We start from the raw sequence: 25,672 nt of genomic DNA, 5'->3' as shown, positions 1-25,672 counted from the left end.
CCACCCTCCGCAATCAGGGCATGTGTTTGTCAGGGATCAGGGCTTTAGGAACTGCCCTGTACTGCCCGCAAGCCAGAGGGGCAGTGGTGCAGAGGCCAGCTCTGGAGTCGAAGCGCCTAGATTTCTCTCCTTGTTCCAATCTGGGCACATGTATCCTCGGTCTCCTCCTCTGTAAAATGGGTAGAACAGCCACAACTAGCTCTCAGGACCAAATGAGAATCAAAAAAAGTGCTCTGTAAACCCCAAGGCCTCATCAAAGAGGAGTTCTTATCCTATAAAACTTTGAACTTAACTCATTTCACAAACTTTCCCCATTAGGATGCTCATGGATGACAACTCAGGGTCCAGAGCAGAAGGGCTTCCACTCAGTCAAGGACCAACAACTGCCATTTTCATCTCAACCCTCTTGGTGCTCATTAGCCTAGAGCAGTGGATCTGCAAGTGGGGTCCCCAGACTAGCGGCAGCATCTGGGAAACTTCTAGAAAGGCAGACTCCCGGGCTCTACTCCACCTCCACTAAATGAGACCCCTGGAGGGTTGGCATAACAGCCTTGTGTTTTGACACACCCTTCGGGACCTCTGACGCCAGCTCCATGTGTAGAGCCCTAAGTTCTTAGAAGCCACAGGGCCCTACCCACGCTCCTGCTGAGTCCTGAGGTGCTTTTAAAATACGCTTACTCCCCGATGATCAATGAAGGGCAAAACAATAAATCGTGCAGGAAGAGACGTGGGAAGAGATAAACAAACATCATAGAAGTGAAAGCTGAGATCATTTTAAAAGATCAATAGAGAGAAATGGCAAATGCTGCCTGTTTGTGTGGGGTGACTCATTCAATGATAGGAACCATTCTGAAAACACTGAACCAAGCAGCATCTGAGCTGCAGGGCCCACACCACAGGCAACAGTTGCCGGGACGCAAGGGAACGGCTTCTCAGAATTCCAAGATACGCGCACGCGAGGCCACGGGCTCAGCATCAGCGCTCGAAGCTCACCAGATTCAGGGACATTCAGAGAACAGAGAACGCTGGGCGCCCGCGGGCAGTGCTCGTGCTCAGGGCGGAACGCTGGCTCGGAGTGAGGGATGCTTCCACAGGTTGGGGGCTCACTGAATCTGGAAAGTACTGGTGCTTCGGCGCGCTCAGACAAGAGCATGCCAACCGGTTCTCCTGGACCAGGCCATGAGAGAAGGCAGCTAACTCAACAGCTTTTCCATACATATGAAACTGGTCTATTTTAGAGAAATAGAAAGAAGGAGAGAGAAAGAGAGAGAGAGAGAGATGCCTGGTTGAAAAGTGCGTCAGCAAGGAGAAGTGATGGGGTTATAAACCTTTGGGGGACCAAATCCCATTCACACTTACACAGCTTAACATCTAACGTGTGACAGGCTCTACCAGCAAACGGATCCCTGAACCACTGCGGAGAAACCAAATACTTCCTCTGCGATGACCGTATAGTTAAAATTCCGCATTGGAAATGCATAACCCACACCCTGCCCCTGAGATCTGGATTCATTCAACTGGGGTGGAGCCCATTTCTAATAAGCTCCCCAAGGGATACTGAGGCAGATGGTTCCGGACCACAGAGTCATTTGTCATTACCAGAGGAGTCCGAACCAAGAGCGGTACGCAGTCGTTGCGCACATTTCACAAACATTGCTGGGGAAAATGCAGGCTGAAACCAAAACACCACCCGCCAGAGCCCCGATTTAGCATTTGTTCCCACAGCACAGATCAGGGAAGTCAGCAGTAAATGAGTAACGTGTTACATAAGTTGCTTTTCTGTATGCAGAACCTTAATTCACCAACGAGAAGTTAAAATCATATAAAAAGCAACGGCCCACCCCCAAAACAAATGCTGGGAAAGCGAAGCCAGGATCTCCCCAGCCCCTTCTGGCAGCCGAAGATAATCCTGCCTCTGTGCTACAGACCCCACCGGCTCACCTCGAGCCACAAGGAACTGGATCCTCGGAGGAGGTGGGGAAAGGTGGGGAGGAAGACAACATTCAGATCTCTGTATGGGCACAGACATCGGCTTCAACGAGGCTTTTCTCTGGTTGAAATCATAAGCAGAGCCAGGTTTTACTTGACTACACCTCCGACCCCCTGCTGACAAGTTCTGGAACCACAGAACCCCTCCGTCTTGAGTCTGATCAAAGAACCCCAAACCACTTTCTGTCTTCGGTACGGATTCCCAATCTTTTCCTCACTATTCTAAGACCTATGATAGTAAGCTAGTTCTAACTAGAGTGTTAAAGGCTGACAGTGCCTGGAGAATTTATCAGCCCAGTGATCACAGAGGATGTGAATGTGGCCTGGCAAAGCTGTGCCATGCGTGTAATATACATGTTACTTCCTCCACTGAGCTGGCCTCAGGAACCTCTCAACGCTGACCTGGAGCCAGCTACTCTCATCTTACTGGGAGAAGTCCCTACCTATCTTTTTATTGCTCCAAGTACCTAGTGTGGTGGGTGACTAGCCCTTAGGAAGTGCTAAAGATAAAAAAAAAAATTTTTTTTAATTTTAAAAAGCAATGAACTGACTTAAACTGACATCTGATGTGAGCCTTAACGCCACCCCCATTTTGCCACAGAGCACGTTTCAAACGCATTAGAGTCACCTGGGGTGCTTATTAAAAACCCACCTTCTGGGCTCTGCCCCAGACTTTGTATAAGTCAGATTCTTTGGAACCATCATTGTTAACAAGGCACCAAATAATCGTACACACATAAAATCTGAGAACCTCAGCCTTAACGTTACAGGGGAACGTCAAGGACACCAATACTATGCAATGTAATTAAGCCAAAGAGCCCTCTGAGAACACCCAGAACAGAACAAAATAGAGGTAGGTAGCTTGCTGCTCGCTATCCGAGTACACGCCCAAGTAGAGAACATTTAACGTCGGGGGGGAAAATGAGGCCAATAAGAGACCAGAGATGAGAAAAGTCTAGAGAAGCATTCCGGAGTGAAGACTGGGATTTAACAAGGCCAGCAGGCTCATCCTCACCTTCCCCCACTTGGCTGTGGGGCACCGTGTCCCAATGGCAGATCATGAACCAGGGGGCATCCACGAGGCCCAAAGATGGAGAGCACATGGCTAGGAGCTTGCCCCACTTTGGAAAGTCACATGGAATGAGAGGCGCACCTACACTTCTCTACCGGTGTGCTTCTCTGTTGCGCCCCCCAGGCTGGCGGCTACAGTCAGCAAACCGTCCCCCCTCGTGCTTCTGCCACTCCCGGGGCAGCCACGCTCTGAGCAGGGCAGAGGACGGCCACCAGCTGGGGTGCAGGGCATCAGGGCCACACTCCTTGCGTCCACACCCAAGGAGCCTCCGAATCTCCCCCCAGCAGCCGTCCTCCCCAAGACAGGGAATTCCTCCGCCCCGGGCAGCTGTCAGGGGAACGTCAAACACGGATGTTTATGCCAGGCCTCATTTACACAAGCCCACTCCTCCCCGAGAGATGAATTTTTAAAACAAACAGCTTTTACATATGTTAGCAGGCGGAGTCATGTGAGCATCAGGGATCCCCAGACGGGAACGTGAGTCAATCTGGGGCAGACACTGCTAAATAAATCCTGTTTGGGTGAAATTCCTCTCTCTGGAGAAAGAGGAACCTCAAAGCAGATCGCTCAGATTCCCCAGCAAGACTCCCTGAAGACACCCCCGCTCGCCGCGGGGGGGGCAGGCCCTGAGCACCGCGCACTCCGCCATCGCCACCGTGTTCCTGTGCGTTTGCCTCCGTCACGCCCCCTCCTGGGAGCTCCGCCAGCCTGTCCCACCTGCGCCCCACGCCCCCACGCCCACACACACTCCGGTTCCACCCGGGTGTCAGATGTCCCTTCTCTGTTGGGCACGGGTCGTCCACGCTCATCCCGAGGCTTGGGGTTCTGGCAGCTAAAGAGGTAAACGCCACCAGCCAGACCACGGGGTATCTGAGAAACGGGGGTGCGCCCACAACCCCTACAGACGGCTGACCCGGAAGATCCGGGCTGCTAAGGCCCCGGCAAGGAGTAATTTCACTACTAAGGAAATGTCAGGTTTGGGGGTTTTAGTTACTTGGGCCATTGCCCCCCCCTTTCCTTAACCTTACCTGTGGGCACTTGGTAAAAGGGAGGAATTCTGTAACCTTTGCTGGATTGCTTCATGGTAGAAGAAGAAGGTGCAAACCCAAAGAACAGGCAGAGGGTGGGTCAGGGCACCATCCAGGACCTCTGCACACAAGGGGCCAGATCCTCCCAGGCCAGCAACAGAGGAGGCTCAAGAGGCTCCAGTTTAAGAACGGGTTTGGAGAATTTCGAGTCCAGACTGGGTCTGAGAAGAGGGAAGACCCTGCCTTTCTGGGCTATACTGCGAGGGCTCAATGAGAAAGCACGCTCTGCCCGGGGCAGAAAGCATGTCCTCTGGGGACAGGAGTCTAGGGTCCCGAAGGTTGACCTGAGACTTAGAGCTGCCCTCACAACAGGGGCTCCGGAGGGGTTCCCATGGCCCTGGTGTGTTGCAGCAGTCAGGAATTTTCAGCCCATTACAGGCCTTGGCTGGAACCTCAGTGGCTTGGGCTCGCCGCCCCCGCCCTGGGGCACAGGTGTCAGTAACCAGTGTGGGCCTACGGCCAAGGCCACCTGACCCTCAGTGAGAGAGATGGAAGGGGAATCACTACCTAGCTAAGGGTCGGGGCTGTTGGGGTGGAGGTAGATGGTGGGGGAGGATGGTCTTACATAGCTCCCTGGGCTGCATGAAAAGCCCCAAACAGAGGAAGGAAAGGCAAGCCACGTACCGAGGCCGTTCTCTGCCAGTGCCGCGTGGTTGACGCCACATTCCGCCAGCTCCTGCTCTCCCACGTCATTCAAATCCAAGCCAGGCTGGTGGGACCCATTTCCAAAGTGCCTCTCGTCCTTCTCAGAGCCGGCATCCCCATTCTCCATGCCATTCTGAGCCTTTTTCAGCGGCATTATCTGCAAACCGCTGGGGGTAGTCCTGTAAGACACTGTCTTGGTGGCCCTGTCGCCTCCTGCGGGGGGCTTGGCTGAATAGCCTTTTTTTGGCTTGGACAGGGAAGGGTTGATTCGCTTCCGTTTATGGGAAGTCCCTTTGCTCTTCCCAGATTCTGAAGGTCTGTGGGAGAGTTTCTCCACCGACGGGCCCCGGCCGTCACGCAGGAGCTTGGAGGCGCTGGCCTGCTTCCCTGACTTGATCCGTTTGTCCTTGGAAACGTGCAGCCCGTTGAATTCGTCGATAAACTCCTCACAGTGCAACAGGTGGTGCTCTGGCTCCCACGTGTCTTCCGTGCTTCCGTAGCCTTTCCATCGGATAAGATACTCCCATTTCCCTTTCTTGTTCTTCCTCTTGTCTACAATCCTTTCGACCTGGGACACAAGATAAGAAAGTGAGCAAAGAGAGGAAAGAAAGCAGAGAGGAGAGAAATTAGTCCCGGGGAACAAGAGGACAAAGCCCACACTCACGACAGAAGCACCTGCCCAACCCCGGGGGCGAGCCGTGCAACACTGGAAGCTGACACTTCCCAGGGGTTCTCAGGAAGGCTGGCTTATTTTAGGACACCACTGAGTGGAACCAGAGGCACTCGGCGGTTTCCCATGACATCTGTGTGATGCCATGCCCGCTGGTGGCATCTGTCTGTCCATCCAAGGTTGACTCTTGCTTGAAATCACAGGGCGAGCTTTCACTAAAGTTCTTTATTCATTTCATTGCACCAAAGTAAAATCAGACATTTAAAGACCAATTTGGTGTGACTTTTTCACCCTTACTTACGGTAAATAACATTTATGGAGCACTTACATGGTAGGCACTATGCTAAATGTACCCTTATTTGTAAAATATGAACACTTAGTCACACTCATTGGCCAGGTACTAAACACCGGGAACGGATGGTCCCATTTCATTTTCCCCTGACGACAATCCAGGGAAACAGGTGTTCCTTCTATCCCCAGTGTACACAGAGGAAATGAAGCTTCGGGGAGATTAGGTCACCCAACCAACTTCCAAGCTGATAAGGGCAGAGCTGGGATCTGAAACACTCTTACCCCCAACTTATTTTCTTAATCACAAGGCCACGCCAACTTTCTCAACTACAAAAATCTTCCTTACTGCCCCAAACTGATTTGAATCGACAAAGCCCATTATCCCTCCCTGCCCCCACCCACAGTAAGCTCCCTCAGCCTCCAATGCAGGGCAAGAGTTGAGACCTAAATCTCTATTTGTTGGGGTCTAAAGCCATGTGCGCCACTGTCTACAGTGTCAAAGGTACAAAAATCTGCCCAGTTTCCAAGGATTCTCATGGGAGAGCACACATAGAAAAATGCCAGTCCTAATGCTAATAACTGGTCAGTAAAGGGGAAGATTTCAACTTTGCACTAGATGTGAAATTTTTTAAATTTAAAAAAAAAAGAAAATTCCCAATGCTCTACCCCCCAAAAAGCTAAATTTCGATGAAAAAGTAAAACACCTACATTCAAAAGTTCATTACATTTCTATATCAACACAATGGAATTCTGACCCAAAGAAATTAATGAACGAGGAATATGCCCTTGAAACTCATGAGTAGGAAAACAAGGTGAGAAAGAAGAAATGAATACAGGTTTAACTGATCATTTTTCAAGACGAGTACCAAGTGCATGGGGGTTCATTATAGGACTGTTATATGTACATGTCTGAATTTTTATGATTAAAATTTTCCACAATAAAAAGTAAAAAAAAAAAAAAAGTTGAAAAGTGAGATTGTTTCCCAATGGTTGATGTACAGCAGAGGCTATGGAAAATAATTAAATGATTTTCACTGCTTTGCACTTAAATAAATATGCAAATGGCTAGGCCATACTGCCTCTTCATAATACGGCTTCTTCAGAGACGATTTAAATGGTTTCCTTAATTGATTTATCTACAATCAAATTGGCCTATTTCTATTAAAATTCCTTTCCTTACAAAATGCTCTGTGAACATCTGTTTTAGATTTATTACATAATTTTTAGATGTATCACACAAACTCTATAACAGTTTAAAAAAGTAAAACCATGCCAAACTAATGCAGCTTCCCAATCTCTGGATCAAGGGACGGGGCTAGCTGAGTTGTTACTTGTAATGAGGTTTCAGAAAGTCCAGAGTCTCCTCTTTCTGGAAGAGCCTGCAGCCTTGCACATTTGGAGGTCTTTGAAGGGAAAAACACTCTGCAGGTTTATAGAGTGAGGAAGGTGAACAGTACCCTGGCCCTGCCCGAAATAGCAGCATTCTCAAGAACACCAACCTAGGAGTACCAGAAGGAAGCCCAGATATTTCTAAGGAGCTAAGGGATTTGTGTTGGCATGGAGGTCTCCAGCTTCAGAAAGCATATGGAGAAACTTCTTCCCCAGGATGAAGCAGAAATCCATGTTAGCCAAACAGTCAACACAATGGGTAGGTGGGCAGGTGGATGGATGTATGGATGTATGGATGGATGGATGGATGGATGGATGGAAAAATGCACGGCTGAGGGACGGATGGACACATGGGTGGAGAGTGGGATTGTGGGGGGAATGCAAGGATGGATAAATGGACAGATGACTGGATTCATGGGTGCAAGGGAGCGTAAAGACGTGAGTTCAGAAATGTTTACGTGGACGGATGGATAGCACTCACTTATCAAAACAGACCTAGTATAAGGCTATGGAACAAGCCTATCTGGTTTAAATCTCCTGGTAAGCCTTTTATTACGTGTTCTTAAGCAAGTTAAACTTCTTTAGGCCTCATATGATTCATCAAGCAAGGAGGAGATGACAGCACCTACTTCACAGGGTGGTTGTGGAGAATATACAAATAAGTAGTTTTTCATTCCATAATAAAGGTCACTTAATCCTGCCTATCCTCCTGTGAATACAAACTTCGGTGGTATCCAGATATACAATGTTTCTCCACCCTGCAGAATATGACCTGCTAAGGATAATCAACTCCTCCCTGGGAAGGAGAGTCAACCTACTTACGTAAGTCCTTCTAATTATGGGAGATCGCTATGCTGAGCAGCCTTACTCAAGAAGCCTGGGGAGTCGGCAAGGGCACAGTGTCCACACAGCTACTGAGGGCCACACTGTGGGTGGGGGGCTTGGTTTCTTCCCTCCTAGTTACAGGAGGAATGAGTCACAAATGGGAAACAGAAGGGCCACTGCCACCACTTCTGGTCCCATGCATAAAGCCACTGGGTAGTCTGACAGCCATTTCTACTTAAATTAACCCAATACCAACAACAAATAGTATTTTTAAAAAATATTTTCTTTATTTATCTAGAGAGAGTGTGTGTGTGCACATGAGCAGGGGGAAAGGCAGAGGGAGAAGGAGAGAATCTCAAGCAGACTCCGTATTGGGCATGGAGCCCAGTGCAGGGCTCAATCTTACCACCCTGGGATCGTGACTTGAGCTGAAACCAAGAGTTGGGTGCCTAACCTACTGAGCCACCCAGGTGCCCCCCACAACAAATAGTATTAACAGGACCATCCTTAATAGCCTGATGTGTAGGGGGAAACTATTGGTTCTGCCACTTTCTAGCCACATGACCCTGGGCAAGTTGCCCCATTTCTCTGGGCCTCAGTCTCCCCATCTGTAAAATAGGTTCACAAAGACTATTTCTTTCAGGTTCACAAAATGAACTGCTTTTATTGAAAGACCAAAATGCTCACAAGGAGCTCAGAAGAAAGTTGGCTCTGAATTTCCCATCATACTTGGAACCTGCAATCTCCTGGGACCTAATTTCGTTCTTTACATCCCTATATAGGTTTTCTGACCCTCTTTTCCTCTTCTTCTCAGGAGACTCTCAAACAGAACTAGAATTCTAATTTGTACTGGTGATATCAAAAGCCCACGTTATTTAGGACGTGGTCTTGCTAAGGCTCCCCAGCCTCCTCAGCTGTCCCCTAACACCTCACACCTCCTGAAAACACAGACCCGGGCCTCCAGCTCCTGTGCCCTCTCCCCCCTCACCGGCACAAGGCCTCCTGCACCACCTGAAACCCAGTCCCTCCCAATGGAGACCGTCCTCAATCCCCTCCCCTTGTAATTACTGACAAACACACGAGTGATAGTAAAAACTCGTGGGCTCACACACACCCACCAGGTCCTTTCTTTCAAAGATAAGCAGTCTGAGACCTTGAACTGCTTCTCAGAGTTCAGCCAAATCATTAATTAACATTCACTCCCTGTGATCCCAGCCAGCATGAGACACTCTCCTACGGCAGGCGGGGACAGGGAGCTTCCAATGCAATTATTACCAGCACCGCCATGACGAGCGGATGGCTGTCTCATTAGGAACAGTAATGATGATAATCACCTTTACTGGTACCTGCTGTCCCAGGAACTGTGCTGAGCACTCGTGAGTTTCGAGGCTTCACCTTCATACCCAGGCTGGCAGCTGGGCACGCCCCTCACCCTTGGACATGGGAGAAAGTTGAGGCTCAGAGAAGGTAGGTGACTCTGGATCACAGAGTCAGTAGGTGGTGAGTCAAGATGGGACCCCTCACTCGTGAGAGTCCCCAGCCTGAGTCCTCAGCCCCTGGGCCACACCTCAGCAGGAGGAAGCCTTCGGGCTGGGGGGGCGGGGCACACTCCTTAAATGAGCCAGCAGGAGGTAATGTGTGGAAACAAATGACAGTGAAAAGAATGTAAGACAGGAAACAGTGATGGAGGGAACAGGGCTACTCCAGGTCAGACGGGCAGGAAAGGCTCCTGTGAGAAAGAACAAGTTAAGCTAACACCAAATAGGGCCTTCAGAGGTGGAAAAAACCCGGGACAGGCCTTTCCAAATAGAGAGAGGTCACTCCCCACCTTCCTCTTCAGCCTTCCACTAGCAGGCGGGTCGAATGTATGTGATACCTACAAATTGACTATATATTATGTACACAGACTCATTCAATCTTCAAAATAACCCAATGAGGCAGGTCATTTTATTCTCTCCCTTTTCTAACAGAGGATAAAACTGAGGCACCCGGAGGTTAAGGCCCTTGGCTAAGACCCTACCTTCGACAATCAGTGGAGAGCGAAGACTTGGCCCAAAGCATCTTGGCTCCAAACCCCATGCTTTCAGTGAGTGCATTACACCCACTATCCACTCGTGCCCAGTAGGCCCAACCTGGCTGAGGACTCACCCTGACAGTGTATCTACAGTTTCAGACACTTGCCCTCAGCGCTGCCAAGGTCACAGAAGACCTAAAGCAGCGACACATGGCTTAGGAGTAGCCTCTTAGGCCTGACTCTCCTAGCTTGCCATGGGGGCCTCCCTCCCCTTCTGCTCCAATTCTCTGTTGGTTCAAATGGAAACAGATTAACCATCAATAATATTCCTACTCCAGCTTCCCACCAAACAAGAATAGTATATGAAATTACAGTAGCTCAGAAACCCAGGGTTACCAAAGGTTTTCCAGACTCTTGAAGGAATGCCTCCCACGCCATATGGGACTGGAATGATAAACTTAGTGTTACTAAGACATGACTTTCCTCTGGATGCCAAGAGCAAGAGCAAGAGAGAATAAAGAAAAAGGCCCAGGCCTGCTGTGTGCCCACACATACGTCAGAGCAGCCATCCATAGACATCCCCAGATTCTGGACCTCAAGCCCCACACCTGCAAGGACCTCTCTTTCTGCATCCTTCCAACAACCTGGGACAACTTCCGTGGGCATAGAAAGGCAAAGGAACCCCATTATTACAACTCAGGGTATAAGGTCCCCGGCAAGGATAAAGATCGGACAAGACCAGGAAGCAACTAGGTATGGGCTGTTTTAGATCAGGAAGACTGATTGTTTCAGAGTATCTCATCCGAGAAGGCAGTATAAACAGGCAGCATTTCTCACTCAGTCCAGCAAAACTACACTAGAGAAATAGCTGCTGGACCAAGAAATTCGGCTCAGAGTCATGTAATTTAACTAGCCTCCAGGTGAGTCTAGGGGGACTCAGTAACATCCAAGTGATGAGGGACCAAGAGAAATTCCCACACCCCTCAACTGGAAAACACTGAACCAGACAGAACTCTTTGATCAAGAACATGCAGGCAAAACCTGGCAACAACAACATTAGTCACAGACACATTCATGAGAATTTCTAAATCGTATCAGAACTTGATCATCACTAAAGGTTCTCGGTAAAATCATTTTAACGAGGAAAAGCACTACTGCATTTTTATTTTTTTTATTTTTTTTTTAAAGATTTTATTTATTTATTTGACAGAGAGAGAAATCACAAGTAGACAGAGAGGCAGGCAGAGAGAGAGAGAGAGAGAGAGAGAAGCAGGCTCCCTGCTGAGCAGAGAGCCCGATGCGGGACTCGATCCCAGGACCCTGAGATCATGACCTGAGCCGAAGGCAGCAGCTTAACCCACTGAGCCACCCAGGCGCCCCCACTACTGCATTTTTACATAGGGTTTGTGTCGTGTTTTCAAAGGTGGCAGAAAATATGAGCTCTGTTTTTAGAAGAGACAGAAGGAAAGGTAAATGATGAAATGAAAGCAATAGGCTGAGTAGGAGATGGAAATGAAAGGTTCATTTACATAAGAAAGGATGTAAGGAAACGAAAAGAAAAACACAAGCAAATAAATAAAATTCCCATCGGAACCAGGAAAGGACAGAATCAACACCAACATGCAGAAAATCAAATCCCTGCGGGAGACAAGGCACTTGAAAAGCTTTCCAAGGACACAGTGGTTCTTAAAGAAAACCTTATGGAACATGAGAAACAGACATCCAGGACAGTCATAAGAGATCTAACCAAGGTAAGTCTGGTGGGGGGAAAAAAACCAAAATGGGGCAAGAACATGAATAAGGCCTATCAGGAGAAATCTCTGTATCTGAAGTCTGTATGTCAAGGAAAGAGCTCAATGATGGGGGAGGCAGAGGTTGAGAATAAATTGACTTAATTCCTTTATTCCTATTCTTAAAAAACTTTTTTAAAAAGATTTTATTTATTTGTTTGTTTGTTTGTTTGTTTGTGAGACATCATGAGTTGAGGGGAAGGGCAGAGGGAGAAGCAGACCCTCACTGAGCTAGAGCCCAATGCGGGGCTCAATCCCAGAACCCTGAGATCGTGAACTGATCTGAAGGCAGACACTTAACCAAGTGAACCACCCAGGTACCCTACAAAACTTCTTAATTTCAAAAAGTTGAACTCCCCACTCTCATACCCCAACTCTCCCCTAACCAAAATGGTTGGGAAAAAAAAAAATCAGGTTTACTTCAGAGAACATTAAAATACAGAATAAAAATCAAAAAATAAATAAATACTATAAATTTAGGAATTCTAAAACCAGTGAAGTGGACCTTCAGATGAAAAGGAAGGGGGAAGATATCTCATATGCTAAGGAACAAAATACATATAACCGCCCATTTAAAAAATGACCTTAAGGATCCTGCAGTGCCAGAAAATAAGAAAGTATTTAAAAATTAAATAAATAAGCTTCGAATGATGGGAAAATGCCAAAAGGAACCAACCGAAAGAGTTCCCAATGGCCAAAGCTAGAACAATTTGAATAAGAAAATAAATAGTTATAGTACTACATTTATAACCCAAAGAGTAAAATAAATATCCATGAGCTCATCTGTTATAAATAAATGAATTACTTATCAGAAGTTGCCTGTAGGCCAAATCCGGCCCAAGGCCTGTTTTTAAAAATAAAGATATCTCGGAACATACCCATGCCCATTCATTTATGTATTATCTATGGGTGTTCCAAACCACTAAAGTGTAACAGAGACTGCAAGACCTGTAAGGTCTAAAATGTTACAGACCCATCAGGTCTAAAAAGCTATCTGGCTTATTAGAGAAAAAGTCTGCTGACTCTGGAATAAATAAACAAATGGGGTAGAAAAGACCAATATTTCTTGCAGAAGAATTCCAAATAATCAATGTATAAAGAATAAGGCAAACAGGAAAATCCCTACTGGAATACCACAGAAAAAACTGCTACAGTCAAGATCCACAGATCCAAGATCTAAAATTAGTGGATAAAACTTTAAAAAGAAATGGGTACTTGTATAGCATCAAAATATCCCCCTAATATACTTATTAACTACCATGGTAGTTTTAACAGATGCCCATGAATTGATACCCCTCCTTTAGGGGATGGAGCTTAATTCCTCTCCCCTTGAGTGACAGGACTCAAGAACTTCTTTCTAATGAGTAGAGTATATGAAGGGAGACAGTAGCTGTACAGTGGAGAGACCTGGCAAACCAGTGCTCAAGGTTATCTCACCCATGATAAAACATGTCAGTGCCATGCATACTCCAACACACTTCACTTAGAAGGGCAATTTCCTCTGTGGTATAATGCCTCAAACCCATTACCTCTTGAGGAAACATCAGACAAACTCAGACTGAGAAACAATCTACACAGCAAAAACACCTGACCAGTCATTTAGAAGTGTCGAGGTCATGTATTGAAAGCAAAGATGGGGATACTGTCTGGGATTAGAGGGGTGCTGAGAAGGTCATGACCAGATGCTGGACCAAATCCTGCAAAGGACATTCACAAAATACTGGTGAAATCCTGGTGAAGTCCACAGTTTAGTTCATAATGCAGCATCAATGTTATTTTCTTAGTTTTGATAGATGTATATGATGTAAAATGTACATTAACGGTGAAAACTGGTTAAGGGGAATATGGGAACTCTGTGTACTATCTCCATAATTCTAAAAATCTAATACTATTCCAAATGGCTGTTTTTAGATTTTATTTATTTATTTGACAGAGAGAGAGAGAGAGAGCGAGCACACAACCCGGGAGGAGAGGGCATGGGACAGGGACAAGCAGACTCCCTGTTGAGCAGGGAGCCCACCTCGGGGCTCGATCCCCAGGACTCTGAGATCACAACCTGAGCTGAAAGCAGACACTCAACTGACTGAGTCACCCAGGTACCCCTCCAGATGTTTTTTTTTTTTTTTTAAGTTTTAAAGTACAAGTGTAGTATTTAGTATACACAATTGTACTAAATCTAAAAAAAAAAAATCTTCTGAATATTAACAACAATCATAAAACCTAATAATTTTAAGCACTCATCATTTATTTATTTGTTTAGTGATAGAACTTAAAATAATAGGGGCGCCTGGGTGGCTTGGTTGGTTAAGCCTCTGCCTTCGGCTCAGGTCATGATCTTGGGGTCCTGGGATCGAGTCCCGCATCGGGCTCTCTGCTCAGTGGGGAGCCTGCTTTCCTCTCTCTCTCTGCCTGCCTCTCTGCCTACTTGTGATCTTTCTCTGTCAAATAAATAAAATCTTAAAAAAAAAGAAGAAAGAAATTAAAATAATAAGCAAAGATAAGGGCACATGGATGGATGGCTCAGTTGGTTGGGCAACCAACTCTTGATTTCAGCTCAGGTCACAATCTTGAGGTCATGCAATAGAGAACTGCAACAGAGTCCACATGGCTGGGGATCTGCTTGGGAAGTAAGAGGAAAGAATAAATATCAAAGTAGAAATTAACAAACTAGAAAACATACAAAAGCTGAAACTACTAACATTCAAAAAACTAAAATAAAGGGCAAAATGGCAGAGTAGGCAGCTCCAAAAACCTGTGTCTCCAAAGAAACACTGAAAAACTGATTCAAAAAAGTCAGAATCAACCCTTTAAGAATTCTGGAAAACAAAGTTTATAGCAACCACACAAACACTGAATCAAGAAAAACACAACTTAAAAATAGTAGGAAAGCAGGGAGCGCTTGGGTGGCTCAGTGGGTTGAGCTTCTGCCTTTGGCTCAGGTCATGATCTTGGGGTCCTAGGATCAAGTCCCACATCAGGATCTCTGCTCAGCAGGGAGCCTGCTTCCTGTGCGCTCTCTCTCTCTCTCTGCCTGCCTCTCTGCCTACTTCCGATCTCTCTCTGTCAAATAAATTTAAAAAAAAAAATAGTTGGAAAGCTTTGCAACACTTTTGCTTGCCCTTGACCATCCCATTCCCCAGCTCATCAGCAGTCTTGAATATGGTAATATGGCAGCCCATATTCCCAGTGTAGAAACATGGTCCTTGGTTCTTGAGAGGGCAGAACAGACCTTATCCTCAAAGAACTGTGTTTGTTCCAACTGGTCTATGGATTACCTGAAAGATGGACACAAGCAGTTACTTTTGTTTTGTTATTCCTGAAACTTGGGATGGAAAAATGGCTATGGAGAGTCATTCTTTCAAAACAATGTAAGGCAAATGAACGATCTGCTGCCAACTGGGGCAAAAGGGTGTCACTGAGAAAAACAATAGATGCACAGAAAGCCTGGGAGGAAAGGTGAGAAAGCTTCTTCAGAAAATTAAATAATTCAAAAATGCCCGTGTATACTGGAAATTTAAAATCTAAGCACTTGCCCAGGGCAGACTGCATTCTGGGGAAAGACTTGCGATAGCCCTACTCTTTTCACTTCTGGCTGATCTCTAGGCTTAGTGCAAGGACAAGTGAATGGCCTCGCTGAGCAGTGAAGGAATGTCCCAACAAAGTCAGTCTAGGAGAATCAGTCTTTCTGTCCTTCATTCTTTCTCTTTCTCTCTTTCTTCTTTCTTTCATCCTTTCTCTCTTTCTCTTTATTTCTATTTTTATTTCTCCTGGAATACAAGGAAATCTGTCACAACTAGCTTAATATAATCTAAAGGAACAGAAACTTCATAAACCACACATGACTATGAATACAGGCTTTACAAAACGAGCTTAGAGAGGTCTCTAAACAAATAGTAACAAATCACAAGAAGAAACAAAAAGAAACTCTGAGAACGGGGAGGAATCTGATTTCCAGAGTTACCTACATTCTAATTGCCCAATTTCCAACAAAAATCTATATGAAACATTAAAATAAACAGGAAAGGGGCACCTGGGTGGCTCAGTTAGTTAAATGTCTGCCTTTGGCTCATGTACATGATCCCAGGGTCCTGGAATCAAGCCACAAATTATGCTCCCTTATCAGCAGGTAATTTGCTTCTCCCTCTCCCTCGCCCCTTCCCCACTGTGTGGTCTCTCTCTCTCTCTCTTACTTGCTTTGCTCTTTCAAACAAATAAAATATTTTAAAAAAATAAAAACAAAAATAGAGCAGGAAATGTGACCAATTAACAGAAGAAATTAACAGACTATCACTAAGGAAGGACAGACATGGGACTTGGTAGACAAAGGCTTCAAATCAACTTCCTTAAATATGCTCAAGGAAGTAGAGGAAAACAAGGACAAAGAGGTGAAGCCAGGGTAACAATGTCTCAGCAAATAGAAAACATCAACAGAGATTTAAGAATCATAAAAAGGAACCAAACAGAAATTTGAGATCTGAAAAGTATAATAACGTAAATGAAAATGTCACCAGAGAGTTTTAGTAGATGATTTAAGCAGGCAGAAGGAAGAATCAGTAAACTTGAAGACAGCTCAACTGAAATTATCCAGTCTGAGCAGAAAGGAAAAAATGAAGAAAAAATAAAATAAACATAACCCAAGAGATCTGTAAAACTCCATCAAGGTTAACAACATATAAACAATGGGTGTTCTAGAAAGGGAGGAGGAAAGGGGGCAGAAAGAATATTTGAAGAAATAAGAGCAAAAACTCCAAATTTTATGAGATATGTAAATGTATACATTCAAGTTCAACAAATCCCAAGTAGGATAATCTCAAAGAGATCTACAAGAGACACATTATAATTAGATAGTTCAAAGACAAATCCAAAGAGAGAAACTTAAAGGCAGCAAGAGGGAAGCACCTCATGTCCAAGAAATCCTCAATGAGATTAAGAGTCAGTTTCTCATCAGGAATGATAGAGGCCAGAGGACAGTAGAATCACATTAAAATGCTGAAAGAAAAAGCTGTCAACCAAGAATTTTACATTTGACAAAACTACCCTCCAAAAATGAAAGGAAAATTATGATATCCCCAGATAAACAAAAACTAAGGTAATAATATCACTAGTAGACTTGCCCTAAAAGATATGCTAACAGGAGTCCTTTAGGCTAAAATTAAAAGATAACAGACAATAAATTGAAGCCATATGAAGAAATAGCAAACTGCAGAAAACCAATAAGTAGATATAAAATCCAGAATTACTGTATTTTTCACTTGCAACTAACTGTTCCTATATGACTTAAGATAAATGCACTTAGCAATAATTATATATGTATGTTAATGGGTATACTATATAAAGATATAATTAGTGATAATAAAAACAGTGGGAGGGAGCTGTATATAAGCAGAGTTTTTCTATGATATTGAAACTACACTGATATTGAAACTGAGGATGTTAATGGTAAATCCCATAGTACCACTAAGAAAATATCTTTAAAAATGTACAGTAAAGGAAATGACAAAGAAATCAAAACGGTATATTACAACAACTGATCCTTGAGACAAGGGAATAAAATAGATGAATTACTGATTAATCTCACTGAAGAAGAAATAGAGTAAATACAAATAAAGTGAATGAAACAGAAATGAAACAACAATATAACAAATGTAAATTAAATTCATGCAATACTATGTATTCTAGCATGCTGAAAAGTTTGGAATATGAAGTGAAATGCATATTATACCAGTTTGTGCATTAGCAAAAATGACTCAGAAGAAACTGACATTGGAAAGAAACAGATACAGTTACTAAAATTAAATATCTAAACCGAACAATAACTACAGGAAAAAAAATGAGTAGTTACTAAACAAATTCCTAAGAAAAGGTTCTAACTTAAATTAGTCTACCCAAGAAACTTTCAGATATTTAAGACATCAGTAGTTCCAATAGTAACAGATATTATTTTACTGCATTGAGAAAAAATGGAACGCTTTTAAAATCTACTGAACAAATTTACTCTTGCCTTTGTGAAAAGTCTTGAAAATGATAGCATTAACAATAAAAATCTACATAACAGTCCCGCTGATCAATAGAATACAAATTTCTTAAATGGAACTAGAAAACAGAAAGAAATAAAATGTTTAAAGAATAAAATATCTTGAAGTTACAGATGGTAGAATTTTAAAAATGCTAAGATAAGTTTCATGTTAATTGGTAAAAGAAGGAAAAATGACACACTCTCAATAAATGTATTAACTCAATTTCCCAAATTATAAATTCATTCCAGACCATCTCCCCCTACAAAAAAGGACTTAAAATAGATATGTCAAAGGAGAGCTATATTAAATTAGTAGTTTGCCTCAATATTAATAGTAAAATCTAATTGGTACTCCCAATGAAGTCAAAATCAAAACAAAGATATATACAATGTTTTCATTATTAAGCTATTTTGGGTGAAAAGAACAGCACAATAAAATATTAAATAGGAAAAGGAGACATGAATACAGAAAAAAGGGTCAAATTATGATCTGTAGATAATATGATTACACATCTTCTATCTCTAGAAAATGTGAGATAGTAGAAAAAATTTGACTTGACCAGAACTGAAAAAGTTTAGCAAATGATTAAGTATAAAATAAGTATTAATAATTCACTATCAACTTTGTTCCAGAAGGAAACTACACATTCTCTTCAAATATGCATTAATTACTCACAAAACAAGTATGTATTATCCTGCGAGGCAAATCTCAATATACTAGAAAAACAGAACAGAAATCACACAGTCCATAATTTCTAATTTGTTCTAATAAAATTCTGAATCAACAACAAAAAAAATGACAGAAGAATAATCTATGGTCTGGCTTATAATTTCTACTCCAAATGTGGAACTGGAAAAAAGCACCACTCCCCACTTCACAACAACAACAAAGATCCAGACAAACCTACGTTCCTGACTGGTCTAGAACTCATCAGAGAGCGGATACTGAGTAAAAAAACAACTAGCTAAAGGTGGCCAATTTTATCCTTCCTGGCAAATAATCAGCTCCTTCCTGGAAACCCTGAATCATTTATATTTATATTTTCATTAACCTGTTCACTTAAAGATTGTCTCAGTATACTTACTAGTGGATTAAAGATGATCATGTGACCCCTGAGTAGGAAATATGAATCAAAAACCCCAATAAAAGCTCCCATCAGGTGACTGTTTAAAAATGCCAAATAAACAACTAAATAGTAACCAGATGTTAGAAAATGCTTGGGGTGCCTAGGTGGCTTAGTGGGTTAAGCCTCTGCCTTCAACTCAGGTCACGATCTCAACGTCCTGGGATCAAGCCCCACATTGGGCTCTCTGCTCAGCAGGGAGCCCGCTTCCCTCTCTCTCTGCCTGCCTCTCTGCCTACTTGTGATATCTCTCTGTCAAATAAATAAAACCTTTAACAACAACAACAAAAAAAAAACCAACTAGCTCAAAGTCTCAGATTCTAGTAGAGAGATATTGAAGATGGTACCTTGAGTGGGTGCTTCTGGACACCAGCTCTAATGGAGAAGGTGAAAAATGCAAGATCAGATGAGAAAATTCAGTGGAGTTAAAGAAATCATAAAAAAATCAAATAAAAATGCAAGAAATCAAGATTATAATAAAAGAGATGAAGATTACAGTTGACAGAGTAACTGGCAGACTCAACATACCTAATGGAAAAAAAAATCAGAAAATGTGAAAGTAGATCTGTAGGATTAGCCAAATTGAAAGACAAATTTAAAAAGTCGGGAGAAAAAAGGGTATGTAAGATCTGTAGAATGAAACCAAATACTCCAATATGCATATCATTGGAATCTCAGAGGGAGAAGAAAGGGAAAATGGGCAGAAGAAAACTTGAAATATGAGTAGCCAAAAAAGTTCAAAATTAATGATAGTACCAAACCACTAATGCAGAGTTCAGAAAATACAGAGCAGGATAAATGCTCATCCCACAAAAGAACACAATATAACACAATATACCAAGTCATGTGATTTGAAACCACAGAAAACGAAATAGCAGAGAGAAAATCTTGCCGTCAGAGAAAAAGGAGACATTTCATAGCAAAAAAACAAAAATAAAAATTATATCAGACTTCTTACCAAAAACCATGTGTGACAGAACACGGAGAAATAGTATCTTCAAAGTGATTTTTTAAAAATTGTCAATCAACAACTTGGCATCCAGCAAAAATATCTTTCATAAGAAAAAGAAAGATCTCAGATAGAAACTAAGAGACTTCATCACCAGCACACCCACTCTATATAGAATGTTGACGAAGTTCTTCAGATAAAGAAATAGGACACCAAACAGAAACTTGGATCTACACAAAGAAATAACACAGAGAGTGAGATAAATTAAGGTAAAAATAAAAATTTTTCATTACCTTGAATTGCTCTAAAGTTAAATGAGTGTCTTAAGTAAAAAGAGTAGGAATGTACTGTGTGTTCCTGGCAAATGTTAAAGTAACATGTTAGATAAGAGTAAGACAGAAGGGGAAGGGAAATGGGAATACAGTATCACAAGATCATCAAACTACATGCGAAGCAGGGTAAGTTACATGTAGGTAAACTGGGTGAAGATATATCATGTAAGCTTTAGGGCAATTACCTTAAAAAATAAACAGGAGGTATAAATAACTGTGAAGATTGAAAAGCATCATGAGAAATGCTAAGCTTTAAAAAAAATTTTAACTCACAATAGTGCAAAAAATATTGAAACAAAGAACTGATGGGGCAAATAAAAAAACAGCTGGCAAGATGCAAAAATATAATACAATTATTTATGTAATTGTATATTCTTGCAAATGGCATAAACATCAAATTAAAAGACTCATACAGTCAAACTGGATGAAAAAGGAAGACAACTATATGTTGTTTTAAGTAATCTACTTTCAGTCTAAAGACATAACCAATAATGAAAAGAAAGCTTGAATAATTATATTAATATCAGACAAAGTAGAGTTCAAAACAAAGAATACTACTAAAGAAAAACAGGAGCATAACATAACAATAAGAGTAAGTTCTCTAAGAATATACAACAGTCCAAAATGTTTATGCAGTTAACCAAATTACAGGTATATAAAGCAAAAACTGAAGGGAGAATTAGATAAAATACACAATTATGGTTGGAGGCTTCAACATTGCTCTCAGTAATGAACAGAACAGGAATATATAAAATCAATAACAATACAAAATACCTCAAAAACATGATGAGGCAGTTTGACAAAATGGACATTTTAAAAATACCTCACACAGAGTTACATGTTGCTTGCAAGGGCACACAGAACACTTACTATACTCAGGGCCATAAAACAAACCATAAAAAGTTGAAGCAAATAGAAATCATCAAAACTGTGTTCATTGACTGTAACAAAATTGTGTAATAAAAATATACACAAATATATCTGGAAATCTCTCCCTTGATACTTGGAAATTAAACCCCACACTTCTAAATTAACCCATGAGCCAAAGAAGTTCCCAGGAAATTTTGAAAATATTTTAAACTAACTGACAGTGAAATGAATGCATCATATCAAAGTTGCAGGAGGCAGATAAAACAGTGTTCAGAGGGAAATTTATAGCATTCTGTGCTTATCTAAGAAAAGAAGGAAGGTCTAAGCTTACATCTTAAAAAAAATGACAAGGAAGAGCAATTAAACTCAAAGCTAGCAAAAAGAAGAAAATAATAAAGATAGGAAGAAATTAAAAACAATAAAATTATAGGGAATATCAATGAAATAAAAAGCTGGTCCTTTGAAAGCATTTCAAAATTGTTAAACTTCTCGCCAGACTTAGGACAAACTGAAAAAAAAAATACCTATAATGGGAATGAAAGATTGAAGGGACAGCCACAGATATACATGTAGGTCTATGATCCATGGTTCCCACGGGGTTGGGAGAGAGAGAGGTACATAGGTAGAGCACAGAGGACGTTTAGAGCAGTGAAAGTACTCTACTACAGTGATGGACACATGTCATTACACATCTGTTCACACCCATAGCTGGTACAATGCCATGAGTGGCCCTAATGTAAATTACTGACTTTGAGTGATAATGGGCTCATCGATTTAAAAAAAAAAAAAAGACAAATGACAGATCAATGAAATATTGACATTTATAAGAAAGGGCTGTTGTCTATGCTGTTTAAAAAAAGCACCTTTTATTTTTTTTTATTTTTTTCATTATTATGTTCAATTAGCTAACATAAGTTTTTTGGGTTTTTTTAAAATTTATTTTTTATTTATTTTCAGCATAACAGTATTTACTATTTTTGCACCACACCCAGTGCTCCATGCAATCCGTGCCCTCCATAATACCCACCACCTTGTACCCTGACCTCCCACCCCCTGCCCCTTCAAAACCCTCAGATTGTTTTTCAGAGTCCATAGTCTCTCATGGTTCACCTCCCCTTCCAATTTCCCCCAACTCCCTTCTCCTCTCCATCTCCCCTTGTCCTCCATGCTATTTGTTATGCTCCACAAATAAGTGAAACCATATGATAATTGATTCTCTCTGCTTGACTTATTTCACTCAGCATAATCTCTTCCAGTCCTGTCCATGTTGCTACAAAAGTTGGGTATTCATCCTTTCTGATGGAGGCATCATACTCCATAGTGTATATGGACCACATCTTCCTTATCCATTCGTCTGTTGAAGGGCATCTTGGTTCTTTCCACAGTTTGGCGACCGTGGCCATTGCTGCTATGAACACTGGGGTACAGATGGCCCTTCTTTTCACGACATCTGTATCTTTGGGGTAAATACCCAGGAGTGCAATTGCAGGGTCATAGGGAAGTTCTATTTTTAATTTCTTGAGGAATCTCTATACTGTTCTCCAAAGAGGCTGCACCAACGTGCATTCCCATTAAAAGTATAGATTGCTCTAGGCAGTATCGACATTTTAACAATGTTTATTCTTCCGATCCAAGAGCTAACATAAGTTTTTGATTCATTAGTTGCATATAACACCCAATGCCCATCACAACAAAAAATACCATTTAAATCAATTAAAAAAAAAAAAGAAAAACCAATAAAAATGGGGGGGGCAGATAAAAACATCCAAAGAATTAAAAACAGACACAACTTATTTAAAGGCAGGGTCAATCTCATTCCTAATCAGGGAAAGTGAAAACAAAACAATGAAAAGGGCAGAAATAAGGTTGATAATATATGTTGGGAAGGGTGTGGGGGAAAGGACAGCCACAGGTGCCCTTGGTCAGAGTATAAACTGGTACCCCCTTTAGGGAGGGTCATTTAATAAATATATGAAAAATTTTAAATGCCCACTTAACTTAAATGCCCACTTCTTAAAATTCTTAAATCTTAAGAAATTTTAAATGCCCCTCACCCCCCACCACACACACGGCATACAGTCATGTCACACTAGTTCAGGCCAAAGGACCCTGGAAGAAGAAATGTGGGTCTCCTCTGAACAGAAATAACCCACTTCCTGCTCTCTCCTTTCCATGCTAGTAACCAAGGAAATCGTGAATTACTTTTGGCTGCAGCCAAGGGGTAGTTCAGCCTCCAAGAGAGGCCTGGGCCCCTGAGGGACTGGGTGGAGCCAAACACCCCACCAACCTTCCCGGCGTCTACAGCAGGAATGAGAAACAACCCTTTGTTGTATTAAGCCACTGGGAATAAAAAACCTGCACAAACCCTTGACCCAGCAATTTGCATTCTGGGTATCTAATTCTGGGAAAAGAAAGAGATGTGAACTATAGGTAACTGTCTATCAAAGAAGAATGGTTAAAGAAATTAAAATAGAGCTATATGCTTTGACCTAGTAGTAGGATTCCACTCATGTCAAAATATACACAGGCAAATGATAAAGATCTAGAATAAACCACTGTAAATTGTCTAACAGGCAGGGGAAGGGGCGCTAAGGGGGATAGAGCTTTTCATTTTTATTCAATATTCTTCTGTATTGTTTAACTTTTCTCAATTGCAGGCAATTTCTAAAGCATCGGGGCCATATTTAAATCAATAAGAATATTTTCTTAAATGAATGCATTTCTCGTACAACTTAAATGACCAGTGAGAAGACATGAGGGGAGGCGTGAACACATTCCAAAAAAAGCAACCAAAAAGATTAAAATAGCGAAGTCTAACTTGAACAAGAAATATTGAGAAGCCAGAAGAAGAAAAGCCACAAAATCCAGCAGAGAGATTTTAAAAGGCTCAAATGAATGGAGCGGTACGTACAATGCGTCTGAATGGAAAGTCGTCACATATTAAAGGTGTCAGATTGCAACAAGCCGATCGATAAATATAATGCAGTTACAATCAAAATCCCAATGGGTCCCATTTTCAGAACTGCACAAAATGATTCTCAAGTACCTTTGGGAGAATTAAAGAAAAATAGTCGACTAGTTTTGGAAAAGAAAGATAATGAGAAGGCAATGCCACATAACAAAACACAGTATAAAGCCATGACACTGTCAGCATTGTACTGGGGCAGGGGGACAAGAATCAGCTGAACAAGAGAGAAAGCCCTGAAGAGAGCCCTTAGTAGATATTGTTATTTTGTGTTTTTTTTTTGTTTTTTTTTTCTAAAGATTTTATTTATTCCTGTGACAGAGAGGGAGATGCAGACTGCCCTGTTGAGCAGAGAGCCCACCGTGGGGCTCTATCTCAGGAATCTGGGATGATGACATGAGCTGAAGGCAGACGCTTAACCGACTGAGCCACCCAGGCATCCCTTCAAGGTTCAGTATATTGACAACAAAATCAGTTATGAACATTATGAAGATACACAATGGAGATATGGCAAATTCATGAAACTTTATCACAGAACCCATAAAAGCACAATATTTATCAAAAGTGGATGGTTTTTCTGTACCAGTTTGTAGTGAAGTAGGGGATAGTACTGTAGGGATGAGCCGGTTGAATCAAGAAAAATGGTTACCAATGGAAAAACAGTTTTTCACGTTCATAGTGCTCAAGTTGATTCATAAAGTGATTTACTTTTTTTCAATCAAGTATCAATAGTATCAAATTCAGTTAGCAACATGTACAGGAGTTCCTTTGTGAATTGAGAAATATCTTTTTTTTTTCCAATTTATTTATTTTCAGAAAAACAGTATTCATTATTTTTTTCACCGCACCCAGTGCTCCATGCAAGCCGTGCCCTCTATAATACCCACCACCTGGTACCCTAACCTCCCACCCCCCCGCCACTTCAAACCCCTCAGACTGTTTTTCAGAGTCCATAGTCTCTCATGGTTCACCTCCCCTTCCAATTTACCCAAATTCCCTACTCCTCTCTAACGCCCCTTGTCCTCCATGCTATTGGTTATGCTCCACAAATAAGTGAAACCATATGATAATTGACTCTCTCTGCTTGACTTATTTCACTCAGCATAATCTCTTCCAGCCCCGTCCATGTTGCTACAAAAGTTGGGTATTCATCCTTTCTGATGGAGGCATAATACTCCATAGTGTATATAGACCACATCTTCCTTATCCATTCATCCGTTGAAGGGCATCTTGGTTCTTTCCATAGTTTGGCGACTGTGGCCATTGCTGCTATAAACATTGGGGTACAGATGGCCCTTCTTTTCACGACATCTGTATCTTTGGGGTAAATACCCAGGAGTGCAATTGCAGGGTCGTAGGGAAGCTCTATTTTTAATTTCTTGAGGAATCTCCACACTGTTCTCCAAAGAGGCTGCACCAACTTGCATTCCCACCAACAGTGTAAGAGGGTTCCCCTTTCTCCACATCCTCTCCAACACATGTTGTTTCCTGTTTTGTTAATTTTGGCCATTCTAACTGGTGTAAGGTGACACATGAAAAAATGCTCATCGTCATTAGCCCTCAGGGAGATTCAAATTAAAACCACATTGAGATATTGTTTTTTTTTAAAGCATCAAAAATTAGTGCCAAATGGAAGAATTCTT

The 25,672-nt window shown here is 42.2% G+C and overlaps 1 protein-coding gene across 1 annotated transcript in view; it reads right to left on the bottom strand.

Moving 5' to 3' along the window:
- The window catches only part of CDYL2 (chromodomain Y like 2), a 162,810-nt gene that overhangs the window by 45,867 nt on the left and 91,271 nt on the right, over window positions 1–25,672 (bottom strand). Inside the window, exon 2 of the mRNA XM_044255678.1 lies at window positions 4,774–5,362. Within this exon, the coding sequence (XP_044111613.1) occupies window positions 4,774–5,362 (589 nt within the window). The remainder of the gene's footprint in view (window positions 1–4,773; window positions 5,363–25,672) is intronic.

The sequence above is a fragment of the Neovison vison genome, chromosome 7 (genome assembly GCF_020171115.1).
Source record: "Neovison vison isolate M4711 chromosome 7, ASM_NN_V1, whole genome shotgun sequence".
Lineage (NCBI taxonomy): Eukaryota > Metazoa > Chordata > Mammalia > Carnivora > Mustelidae > Neogale > Neogale vison.
This window is presented reverse-complemented; position numbering and strand designations above follow the sequence as displayed.